The sequence below is a fragment of the Cololabis saira genome, chromosome 5, assembly GCF_033807715.1.
Source record: "Cololabis saira isolate AMF1-May2022 chromosome 5, fColSai1.1, whole genome shotgun sequence".
In the NCBI taxonomy this organism is placed as follows: Eukaryota; Metazoa; Chordata; class Actinopteri; order Beloniformes; family Belonidae; genus Cololabis; species Cololabis saira.
The window spans coordinates 33,642,258-33,655,019 of NC_084591.1; the positions used below are offsets into that span (position 1 = coordinate 33,642,258).

Consider the following 12,762-nt stretch of genomic DNA (forward strand, 5'->3'; position numbering starts at 1 on the left):
AGAAGAGACAAAAGAACTATCTCTGAGTAGAAGGTTGATATGGATGAAAGATAAAACTTTAAAAAGAAGAGAACGACCAAAGAACAATGCAGGTCAATGAGAAGTGAGAGAGGCTGAAATGATGAAAGAAAGAAGAGCGAAAAGACATGAGTAGATGAATCACAGGTGGTCGGGTGCTTCCTCTCGCAGGTACAACACTCCCTTCAAACCGTCCATCCAGCTGTGGGTGCAGAACCTCTCCAACACCTTCGAGATCATCGAGAAGTGGATGTCTGTCCAGAGCCTCTGGATCTACCTGGAGGCCGTGTTTGTGGGCGGAGACATCGCCAAGCAGCTGCCTCAGGTCAGAAAGGGCCATGGCTTCAGCATTTCCTCTCACATCAGACAGACCGTGACGTTGGTTTGATTCTCGTTCAGGAGGCCAAACGTTTCCAGAATGTTGACAAGTCGTGGCAGAAGATCATGCAGCGAGCACACGAAATTCCCAAAATAGTGGAGTGCTGTGTGGGGGACGAAACCCTCAGCCAGGTAGGGTTCTTGTGATTCTAATTCTCAGTTGCAGTTTTTACATTTGAAGAACCGCTCCTCCTCTTCACCCCCCCCCCCCCCCCTCCTCTTCATCCTCCTCCTCCTCCTCCTCCTCCAGGTACTTCCCCACCTGCAGGAGCAGCTGGAGCTCTGTCAGAAGTCTCTGAGTGGCTACCTGGAGAAGAAGCGCTTGGTGTTCCCAAGATTTTTCTTTGTGTCGGACCCGGCCCTGCTGGAGGTTCTGGGACAGGCCTCTGACTCACACACCATACAGGTAACATGCAGGTGTACCGCTGCCTTACCGCTGCTTTCTGGCTCCGCTAGCAGAATACACAATGGGTCAGTTTGAATATTTCTCCTGTGCCTGTGTGCGACTGCTGCATCATCTCTGTCGTCTGTTGAGCTCATCTCAGAATTTAATCTGTCTCTTCCTGTCTGTTGGTGTCAGAATCATCTGCTCAGTCTCTTCGACAACATTAACAGAGTTTCATTCAATGAGAAAATCTATGACCAGATGACGGATTTCCAGTCTCAGGAAGGAGAAAGTGTGGAGCTGAATAAACCCGTCATGGCACAGGTAGTGTCATGAAATCTAAAAACACCAGCAGGCTCATTACTGTCTTTTAGTATTGATGGGAACGTTCGTTTTCCTTTAAAGTAAGGGGGTTATCTTTGACTGTCATGTGTCCTCCAGGGAAATGTGGAGGAGTGGTTAGGACAACTGCTCTCCGGGGTGAGGCAGACCCTCCACGCCATCATCCGCCAGGCCTATCAGGCCATCAGTGACACTGGGATGAAGCTGCTGGAGTTCCAGTCAGCATTTCCAGCTCAGGTCGGCCTGCTGGGAATCCAAATGATCTGGACGAGAGACGCAGAAGCCGCGCTCGTCCGGAGCAAGTCGGACAAGAAGGTGCTTTTACTTTGAAATCTGGAGAAATGTGAAACATGACTGGTTACGCTGATGCTCTCCTCGCTGTGTTCCATGTGACTGGTTTCTCAGATCATGCAGACAACCAACCAACAGTTCCTGGACCTCCTCAATGAGCTCATTGACATGACAACCAGGGAGCTGAGCAAGAACGAGAGAACCAAGTACGAAACGCTCATCACCATCCATGTCCACCAAAAGGACATCTTCAGTGACCTGGTGAGTGATAATGGGATGGCCAAGGGTCTAGTTTTGATATTGATCATAGTGGCTGACTGTATTTGCTTTGGTTATGTTATCTCCATCAGGTACGTCTGAAGATACGATCTGATTCAGACTTTGAGTGGCAGAAACAGTCAAGATTTTACTTCTTGGAGGACGTGGACAGGTGCGCCATCCGGATCACCGACGTGGAGTTCGACTACTGCAACGAATACCTGGGCTGCACCGACAGACTCGTCATCACTCCGCTGACTGACAGGTACGCTGATGTGCAGCACTGTGGTGATACGACCTTGGAGAGGGGCCTTTGGGGGCCGATCGGAGCTAAATATGTGGAAATCTGTCCAGGTGTTACATCACGCTGTCTCAGGCTCTGGGGATGAGCATGGGCGGAGCTCCAGCGGGTCCAGCAGGAACCGGTAACGCAGAATACGCTTTCAGAACCAGCTCTTAGACACTGTTGGGGCGACTTTGATGTGCCGTCTGTTTTCAGGCAAAACGGAGACTACCAAAGATATGGGTCGCTGTCTGGGGAAGTATGTGGTGGTTTTCAACTGCTCGGATCAGATGGACTACAGAGGACTGGGCCGCATCTATAAAGGTGTGTTCTTATCTCCGGTACCGCTGGGTGGGAAGCTATTGGAAGCTTCTTGCTAAATGTCATCTCAGATTGGAGCTAGGAAAGGCCTTTGTTGGACCTCCGTCCTAACGGTCAACAAATAGAACTCAGAACTGAACTGACCCAAAACTATTTCATGTGAACTCCTCATCCTGTAAAATAAAAACATGCACTAGTACAAATGCTAATGGGAGCAAATGTTGACTTTCTGTGGCGCAAGGATGGTTCAGGTGAGACCTTCAAAATGAAACTTCTGTTTCCACCTCCAAGGACAGAATCTAAAACTTATTACAGCTATTTGCATGTGGCAGTAGCTTTTTGTTTTCGTCATCTGAGAGCATCATAAATCCATCTGATCATAGCCTAATAAGTTATTAAAGAGGTATGACTAAGGCATGACTCAGCGTCTGTAGATCCAAAAAGTCGTTCTGCCTGTCACGTTCCCTCCCGGGCAAAACAGTCACCCGTCCCCCGGAGTCTCGCGAGAGCCCATCACGCCACTCAGGACGCTGACAGGGAAGCCATTTTCATCATCAGTTCTTAAAGGGGACCTATTATGGCATCTAATAGCTATTTTAGACAGGCCTTGAATGTCTTAAAAACAAGCTTTTGATTGTTTTTGCTAAATAAATGAGAAATTCAGCCTCTGAGCCATGTCTTTATCTTCCCATTCTCTAACCTCATTATCTACGCAGGATTCTGAGTGGGCGGGGCTATGATAATGAGGCTCTGTGCTGATTGGCTGCCTGACGCGGTGACGCGAATGACGCGATACACCGCTACGAAAAAATGGCGGAAGCTCCGGCAGACGGAGTTAGTTGTTGTTCTTGTTCAGGCCAGAGTTAGTTGTGGGCGTGGGTTCACGCATCGCTCCCGTCGTTACGTAACGACGGGAACAGAATCTGAACGGCTCGTAGATCCACATCACACTGGACGGCTCATCCGGGCGGCTGTACAGACACTGCAGAATTTGGTTGCTTTCCTCCTTCTCTGAGTTGGCAGGCTGAGGGGAGACCACTTTATATATGTTAAAGCAAGAGAAAACCTGTTTTTCATAATAGGTCCCCTTTAAGTGGGAAATATATACTACTAAATTAGACATCAAATTAATTATATATAAATAATCTGATTTCTTATTGACTATTTTAGGGAGCTTTTGAAATGTCTCCTGGGGGCTGATGGTGAACTATGAGACCTGAAACTTGCAGCCGTTGGGTAGAAGTGAGAAACAGGGGTCGAACCTGCGTGAAAGACACATGAAACATGGTTGTTGTGTCCCTGCAGGGCTGGCCCAGTCTGGAGCCTGGGGCTGTTTTGATGAGTTCAACCGCATCGAGCTGCCGGTGCTCTCCGTCGCTGCGCAGCAGATCTACATCGTCCTGCAGTGTAAGAAGAACAAGAAGAAACAGTTCGTGTTCACCGATGGAGACTTGGTCGACATGGACCCTGAATTCGGCATCTTCCTAACCATGGTACCCGGCCTCTGGGCGCAGGAGATGAGCCGTCAGAATCACTTCTTGTTGGGTTTGTTCACAGCAAAGTGATATGGTGTTGCCAAACTCCACAACCCTGAATATTGGAACATCATATCACTGGAATGTTGGATATTAGGGTATGTCATGTTTCTCAGGTTGTGATGTGTGAAGGGTTTTTAGCACTGCTGCCATCTCCGGTACGCACCAGAAGAGCCTCCCAGAAGAGATGGTCTCAGCACGGCTGTCGGCAAACTGACGCTTGTCGCGTGAAAAACCGGAGACCTCCGTTCCCGGACAAAGAGACCAAAGAGCTGACCATGGACTACCGTTAGAAAACATCCGAACCCCAGCCTATCCTGAGCAACGGGGAGAGGGTGGAGAGGGTGTCCAGCTTCAAGTTCCTGGGTGTCAACAAAGATGATGACTTCCAGAGGAGAACAGACGGTCCAGGGCCGTGAAACTGGGCCGTGTTCATCAGCTTTAAAGTTCTGCACCTTACCAGCATCCTCTTTGTCCCCCAGAACCCCGGGTACGCAGGCCGTCAGGAGCTGCCCGAGAACCTGAAGATCCAGTTTCGGACTGTGGCAATGATGGTCCCAGACCGAGCCATCATCATGAGGGTCAAACTGGCCAGTGCAGGTTTCCGGGAGAACCAGGTCCTCAGCAAGAAGTTCTACACCCTCTACAAGCTGTGTGAGGAGCAGCTGTCCAAACAGGTGGGAGTTCCATGCCTGGTTATCCCCAACAGCAGCATTTTGTCTTGTCGTTTTACACCTGTGTCTTCTCATTGAACCGTTTTAAGCGTGTCAGTGTTCAGAACACGGTCTCAGCGTGTCCCCGGTGGTCTTTCTTCCTTGTACCTCCCGCCAGGTTCATTATGACTTTGGCCTCAGGAACATTCTGTCAGTTTTGAGGACGCTGGGAGCTGTGAAGAGATCCAACCCGTCGGAACCAGAGACAACAGTGGTGATGAGGGTTCTGAGAGACATGAACCTCTCCAAGCTGGTGACTAGAGCTTCCTTTCTCTCCTTGTTGCAGTAAACTGGCAGAAACAACTAGCAAACATATTTTGACGTGCTGAGGATTAGTTGAGGACTTTTGCTGTTAGGAGGATCATTTCACTCCGGTGTAGCTGAGCTGGGATTTCTGATGAAATACCTCCACTTTTGTTCTGCTCGAGTGTCTGCAGGATTCCCTTCTTACCCAGCAGACAGCAGTTTGTCTTTTTCACAGCATGGATTTGTTTATTCCAGGTGGATGAAGACGAGCCGCTGTTCATGAGTCTGATCAACGATCTGTTCCCTGGTATTGGTAGGTGTAGCTCCATTCTAGCACTTTCTACATCTGTAATTAAATACTTCTGGGGCTCTCCCTGTGGTTTGTTTGTTCTGAGGCTTGACATGAACGAAACCCGTCCTTTAAAGTGTGTTTTTATTGGATGTCTGAGAGCTGCTCATGTTCCGCTCCTTCCTCTTGTGTAGTGCTGGATAAAGCCGGTTATCCAGACTTGGAGGCGTGCATCTCCAGCCAGGCTCAGAAGGCTGGTCTGATCCCACATCCTCCCTGGATTCTCAAACTGGTCCAGCTCTATGAGACGCAGAGAGTCCGGCACGGTACACATTTCTTGTTGTAGAGCGCCCTTTAAAAACAGCGAGCTCTGGTAGTCTGGCCGTGGTTGGATGTGGTGACGGGCTTGAGAATGTCCAACAGAACCCAGCGGTCAACCTGCCGTCCATAAGCAGTTGTTATCCTCGTCAATGACAGTCTGTGGACTCGTACCAGGACTTTGGGTCCATTTGTTGTAGTGTTTGGATTTAAGTCAATGTTTACAATTGAGGATAGAAACGCTGTGCAGCACAAACCTTTTACATCTGTCCTGCTCATGCAGGTATGATGACGCTGGGTCCCAGCGGCGCAGGGAAGACCAACTGCATCAACACGCTGATGAAGGCCATGACGGACTGTGGCTCCCCCCACCGGGAGATGAGGATGAACCCCAAAGCCATCACAGCCTCGCAGATGTTCGGCAGGCTGGAGGTCGCCACCAACGACTGGACAGACGGCATCTTCTCCACGCTGTGGAGGAAAACTCTCAAAGCCAAGAAGGTTGACTGACGATGTAATCTGGTTCGTACGTGTACGTGTGCACAAACAGGTGATGACCTGCATGTTTCCGTGTGTGCGCGTCAGGGGGAGTACATCTGGATCGTGTTGGACGGTCCAGTGGACGCCATCTGGATTGAGAACCTAAACTCAGTTTTGGACGACAACAAAACCCTGACGCTGGCAAATGGAGATCGAATCCCCATGGCTCCCTGCTGCAAGGTGACTCAGCACGGAGCCGCTGAGGCCGTCCGAGTCCGCCGACCACGGTTGTCAGTTTACCTGAAACCGCGCTAGTAATAAAGTTAGGACTCTAGCTCTGGTTCTGTCCCTCCAGGTCGTCTTTGAAGCCCACAACATCGACAACGCCTCCCCGGCCACCGTGTCCAGAAACGGCATGGTGTTCATGAGCTCCTCGGTGCTCAGCTGGAGCCCCATCCTGCAGGCCTGGCTGCAGGAGCTCCCGGCTCAGCTGGCGGAAGCTCTGAGGAGCTGCTTCGACAGCTGCTACCAGGTGAGGGTGGAGAGGGATTCTGCTTTTAGAATCGGGACAGGCTGTTTCCATGACGATAAACAGCTCTGTGTTCATCATGTCTTCAGATTGATATCTTATGGATTGTTTTTTTTTCAGACAAAGTTCCGACTTCTTACCTTCTCTCTGAAAGTTTCGGCGGTTCTCCCGCCTTCCTCAGAGAGCTCTGCTGCTGCTGACAGTCAACTGCACCCCCCCCACCAGAAAACAAAATGACTTTTACCACAATCCATCCATGTGTCCGTGCATATATTTCTGTTCAGGGTTGTTGGGGGGTCTGTCCCCTCGAAGTGGAGTAGCAGATATTTCCCTTGGCAGCTGGAAAGAGATGAAACTAAAAAAACAGCAAATGAATGAGAAAGTAATGTATTTCTGTATTAACACCTTCAGGACCTGCTGGAGTTTGTGTTCACCGCTGTGTCTCCGAAGATGCAGGTGCTGGAGTGTATGTACATCAGACAGACTATTGACCTGCTGCAGGTCAGTAAACTCAGAAGATGGGGGGGGCGTCCTGCTTGGGGAAGGTGTCTTCAAAAGAAGACATCATAGTTTGTAAATGTGAGGTGGGAGAAGATGTCTGGTCCCTGCTGATTCCTGTTCCTGTGTCTATTAATAGGGTTTGCTCCTCTCTACAGAGGAGAAGCAGGTCCGCCATGGACACGCTGGCCGCCTGTTTGTTTTTGCAGTCATGTGGTCTCTGGGTGCGCTGCTGGAGCTGGATGACAAAGCCAAGATGGAGGCCTTCCTGAAGGTCTTTTACCTTTACATGAATTTATGTCAGTGTTCAGTCCCGGTGAGGGTACAAGTCCGCTGTCACCGGCTGTTCTTCCAAAGCCTACCAAGGAGGGGTTAACCTGTCCCGCGCTCCGCCCTCTGTTATGTCTGCGGGTTGTAATAAACCCTGCAGAGAACGCAGGAGGCCCGTTTCTTGATATAAGCTCATTTTTCAGATTAAAGGTGGTGTGATGTCTTTGTTGCTGTTGAGCACTTCCTCATGAGCTCCAGGGAAAATGGTTGTTTCTGTGTTTCTGTTATGCAGGGCCACAGCTCACGTCTAGACCTGCCACAGACTCAGGACAAGCAGACCATCTTTGAGTTCACCGTCAATGACCAGGGAGAGTGGGAGCACTGGTCCAACAAGGTCTGTGGGCTTCTCTGACGTCCTCGTTTATCCTCCTGTTAGGAGCCGGTCAAAGCCAACGTCTTCCTCTGGCTTTCTGTCTACTGGCCGCAGAAGAAGAAGGTCTTGTGTTTGCAGGAGGAAACTAAAAGTCAATGAGAAAATGACTTTAATTTATCACTGAGGCCTTAAAAAAGCCTAGATGAGTTTATGGTCTCAAGCTTCCAGACCGACTGTTACCAGACCAATACAGTTGACTATGTTACCAGGGCTGCCCATCCTTCACAAATCCTCTCTATTATAGAGTATAAATGTGTTTTAAATGTTTGTTTTTGTCATAATTCAGGTCCCAGAATATATCTACCCCAGAGACCATGTACCAGACTACTCTTCCATCCTGGTTCCCAACGTGGACAACGTGAGGACGGACTTCCTGATGCAGACCATCATGAAGCAGAAGAAGGCAGTGCTGCTGATCGGAGAGCAGGGAACCGCCAAGACTGTCATGATTAAAGTGAGAGCGTAGAGTCGGGAAGCTGTTGAGGAAAACCTTCCTTTTTAAGATTTAGGGTTCAGAATCTTGAATTCAAACATGAATCCAGGCAGAGGACGCCTCTGAAAGCGTGATCTGTCCGGTCCCCCTTCAGGGCTACACCAGTAAGCTGGACCCAGAGCTTCACCTCAACAAGACGGTGAACTTCTCATCCGCCACGCTGCCAGGAATGTTCCAGAGAACCACCGAGAGCTACATCGATAAACGGATGGGCACCACCTATGGCCCGCCGGCGGGGCGCAGGATGACCATCTTCATCGACGACATCAACATGCCTGTCATCAACGAATGGGGAGACCAGGTTAGCTGCTGGCTCTCTGATTGGTCGACGTTTTCTTCTTTGTGTCCTTTTTCCTTTCTGGCTATTTTTTGGCCATAATAGTTTTACAGTAACATTTAAGGACAGTATTAATATCATCATTTAAACTCATTTGTATGACTGTGTCATATAGGGCTGCACCCAATGACTGTTTTTATAGATGATGATTCTATCGGTTATTGAATCGATGACTCGTCTCACTAACTTCAACCACGTTGTTTAAGCCAACTAACAAAACACTGAAAATGATGTGATTTATTTAACTTGTGCGATGAACAAAGTTAGATGTTGACTGTCAGCCGGCACGTGCCCTCATTGTGCCCTGGGGGATTTTAAAACCGTTGGAACATGTAGCATCATGACCTGATATGTTTATAGTGTAAAACAGACTTGGCTAAATACTAAATCCTGATGTCGGGGTGACGTCTTAGTAGTACTGCAGGTCCACGGGTCACTTTACTTCAGCGTGAATCAGATAAACCCAAGCCTGGTACGTTTCTGGTGGCGCCTCTGTTGTGCTCACGGCGAAGCTCTGCCCCCATGACCTCCCAGGCCACCACCTCACCTGGAACGGAGGTCAAACCGCCAACACCTTTCTTTCTCAGTGTTTTAGGTTCTGATCCACAACATGAAACTAGGTCACCATTATTAAAAAAGAAATTACAATAGTTTAAAAACTGTTACTGGTACTAACTGATGAATCAGATTTTTTTTTTTTTTTTTTTTTTAATTTATTAACATACAGTGCAAACAACGACAAAAGACAACATCAGTATTTGTGTGTGTGTGCGTGCCGTGTGTGAGTGTAAATAAGATGATGAAAATAGATACATAAATTGAGAATATTAATTCGAGAGTAAACAAATAAATAATTATATAGAGTGGTGTAGCATGGTATTATATAAATATAGCATAATAATATAGTAATATCCTAATATAACATAATTTTTATAAAATATTATAACATATAACCAAATTATATCACCATACTATTATATATAACAATATAATAATACTATAATTTAACATCCCATGAGATTTCATAACTTAATATAATAATATGAAACAATACATCATGATAATGCCAGGAATAATTATTAGAGTTAGAATTGCTAATTTATGTTTTGCAATGAGGGGAGAGGTCAGACCGGGGCGTCTGCAGGACGTCTGCAAGCAGGAGGCCCCCACCAGACTCCAGTTGCCCGACCGGGAATGAATCCGAATTTTTGAATGGATTTATTTTAGGCTTAGTGGTCAGCACTGTTGCATCACAGCAGGGAGGTTCCTGGTTCGACTCCCGGGCCCCGCAGGAGTGCTTTTGTGTGGAGTCTGCATTCTCAATGCAGGTGTGTGTGTACACACATGGCCCTGCGGTGGACTAGAGACCGTCCAGGTGTACCCTGCCTGGGGCGGGGCGATGTGACCTCAAATCAATATCACGATAAATGTACGATAACCCTTAGCCGGCAACAATAACATCTATTTTCAGATTTTCTGATTGGTCGGTGACTCCAGACGGTAGCATTGGTAGCTCTGATCCGTTTGTAAGATGGGCCGTTGGAGTTACTGTGCGCTGTTATTTCTCAGCGTGAGAGTGTGGGAACTTGAAATGCGCTAGTAGACAGTCCTGTTATGTCAGCCGTTTCTCGTTTGAACCATAAGCTGTTTTCTTGGGTTTCCCTTCTTGTTCAGACTGGATGGGTGGAGTCACGTGATGACAGACACCGCCGTGTATCGCCCAGGCCTACCCCTGCCTCACCTGTAGTGAGCTGGGACAGGCTCCTGGAGACTCCAGTAGCCCCCCATGACCCTGTGTAGGAAATGGAGGGATGAATTTTGTTGTTGCCCTGCAGGCCTCATATCACGTGATGCTTTAGTGAAAACCGAAAGAACGGTGGCCACACAGAAACGGAAACAAGAAACGGCTCATTTTCTTAAATCCGAGTCTGCTGGAGCTCTCCAGGTCTACAGGGAGTGAGGATGCGTCTTTACAGAAGCTACATGGTCTCAGTATCCACTGGCTCACCTGTTGGCTCCGGTCTTCAATAATCAATGATTAAGAGTTAAAAAAGGGTCTCCAAATTCCCAGAAATGCACATTTGGCTTTGTTAATACATGTTGTTCTTTGTAATGAGGCTTGACAGCATCTGATGCTGCCGCTCTCTGGCCCCGCCTGGCTCCGGCTGACTCCAGCTGTTTGTGTCGGCCACCGCTGATGTTTTTCTAGTTCCCTGCTGTGGATTCCTTTGCGGTCAGTAAACTGAGGTTTATGAAAGTGTGTTCATATTTAATATAATTGTGCTTCCCCGGGTATCCAGCCAATAAGAATAGGGTCCAGTTTCATCTGAGATGATTGTCTTAATTGTAATCTTAACCTCTTCCCTCTTTCCTGCGTTTCCACACACAATTTAATAAAGTTCTAGGTTCTGGTTGGTATTTCTATTACTTACCAAAATAATTCAATGTATTTTTTTCCTCCACTCTCAACTAACCAATGTAATAGTTTATTTTTCAATGTTATTGTCATCTTTTTCTGCATGCTGCCTCTTCTATAGAAAATGAAACAGCCGTGTGAACAGACCACCGAATGAAAGTCTGCATGAATGGAGATTCTTATTTCTGATTTGAAGTTAGGATGTCTGCCAACTTTCTTCCCTGTCATCTTTTTTAGTTACGATTAGGGCTGAAACGATTCCTCGAATAATTCGAGTAATTCGATTACAAAAAATGATCGAGGAATTTTCTCTGCCTCGAGGAATTGTTTAATTTTGCAGCTCAAAGCAGGTATTTCACCCGGACTACGTTTAATGCGGCACAACGCGCTGACAGAGGTGACGGGTATGTTTGGTTTTAACTATGGAAGTAGAGGTAACGACGAAGGCGGCGAAGAAAGCGAAGAGAAAGGCACAAAAAAAAGGAAAAAAATTTCAAAAGTGTGGGAGCATTTCAAGCTGGACACCAAGGCAACACTGTTGCATGTATTCACTGTAAGACAACGCTTGCATACCACAACGGCACGTCCTCAATGCTGCAGCATCTCCCTGTTTACTCCGAGAGCGGAGGACCGTCACCCGAGACAAGGTAAAATTAAGTAAACGTAGCGCTAATTAATGAGATTAACGTTATGGTACTTTGCTAACATTTTACGTTAGCCCTGTGGAGGACTAGGTTTCTATTAATTATTACAACTGTCGATGCGTGGCTAACAAATTTAATCTGTAAAAACACAGAGCTGTAGAGTGATGAGGGTGAAAAATAAAAACGTAATAAAGCTAACAATTTACTTCTGTAGTCATTGATGGATAAAACGTCAAGTAGCCTAATGTGCTCCAATACAGCAGGTCTCAGAATTTTATTTTGAACACTGCCAAAACTCAAAATCTTATCAAGACTTTAACTTAAAACGTTCAATTGAAACACGTAGGAAAAACACCTAACCTTTTAAGAAATGTGTGTTATCAGGTGTGATGGCATTTTTAGGTTAGAAATAAGAACATTTCTTGGTAAGATCTTTAGTTTTTTGAGTGAAGGCAGTGAATTTGGTCAACTGGTGTAAGTTCAGGGTTTTTAAATGCACAGCCATGAACCTACTGTATTATATAATTCAGTCTTAGTAATGTCAGTTAACATCTTATATATATTTAGGGCCCGAGCACCTTCAGTGCGAAGGCCCTATTGTATTTGCAGGAATTTTTATTATTATTATTATTATTAGGGCCCGAGCACCTTCAGTGCGAAGGCCCTATTGTATTTGCAGGAATTTTTATTATTATTAGGGCCCGAGCACTTGCAGTGCGAAGGCCCTATTGTATTTGCAGGAATTTTTATTATTATTAGGGCCCGAGCACCTTCAGAGCGAAGGCCCTATTGTATTTGCAGGAATTTTTATTATTATTAGGGCCCGAGCACTTGCAGTGCGAAGGCCCTATTGTATTTGCAGGAATTTTTATTATTAATATTATTATTATTATTTTTCTTCTGACAAAGTGATGGCCTTTTTGCCCCCCTTAACATGCCCAAAAAGTCACCAAATTTTGCACCCAAGTCAGGCCTGGCGAAAAATTTGATATTTAATGGTTTGCATTAATGGGCGTGGTAAAATGGCTCAACAGCGCCCCCTTGAAAACTTTGTGCCTCAAGCCCCACGATACGGTTTGACGTACATGCACAAAAATCGGTGCACACCTGTATCATGGGACAACTTAAAGAAAAGTCTCTTGCCGTCATGCCCGAAACCGAACAGGAAGTCGGCCATTTTGAATTAATCGTGTCACTTTGGCGCAATTTATGCCATTCCTTCGGCAGTTAATTCAGCCCGAACCGTAACGTGCACCCAGGTGTATTATACATCAAAATGTGCGTC

The 12,762-nt window shown here is 46.8% G+C and overlaps 1 protein-coding gene across 1 annotated transcript in view; it reads left to right on the top strand.

The window, feature by feature from the left end:
• Nucleotides 1–12,762, top strand: part of LOC133444885 (dynein axonemal heavy chain 5-like) — a 97,047-nt gene that overhangs the window by 43,698 nt on the left and 40,587 nt on the right. Inside the window, exons 39-60 of the mRNA XM_061722780.1 lie at nt 190–343; nt 418–528; nt 647–802; nt 977–1,105; nt 1,223–1,438; nt 1,529–1,675; nt 1,765–1,937; nt 2,027–2,097; nt 2,172–2,279; nt 3,582–3,769; nt 4,294–4,488; nt 4,643–4,777; nt 5,026–5,083; nt 5,254–5,385; nt 5,661–5,878; nt 5,963–6,097; nt 6,213–6,389; nt 6,798–6,887; nt 7,024–7,158; nt 7,447–7,548; nt 7,874–8,041; nt 8,175–8,381. Coding sequence (XP_061578764.1) covers nt 190–343; nt 418–528; nt 647–802; nt 977–1,105; nt 1,223–1,438; nt 1,529–1,675; nt 1,765–1,937; nt 2,027–2,097; nt 2,172–2,279; nt 3,582–3,769; nt 4,294–4,488; nt 4,643–4,777; nt 5,026–5,083; nt 5,254–5,385; nt 5,661–5,878; nt 5,963–6,097; nt 6,213–6,389; nt 6,798–6,887; nt 7,024–7,158; nt 7,447–7,548; nt 7,874–8,041; nt 8,175–8,381 — 3,205 coding nt within the window. The remainder of the gene's footprint in view (nt 1–189; nt 344–417; nt 529–646; nt 803–976; nt 1,106–1,222; nt 1,439–1,528; nt 1,676–1,764; nt 1,938–2,026; nt 2,098–2,171; nt 2,280–3,581; nt 3,770–4,293; nt 4,489–4,642; nt 4,778–5,025; nt 5,084–5,253; nt 5,386–5,660; nt 5,879–5,962; nt 6,098–6,212; nt 6,390–6,797; nt 6,888–7,023; nt 7,159–7,446; nt 7,549–7,873; nt 8,042–8,174; nt 8,382–12,762) is intronic.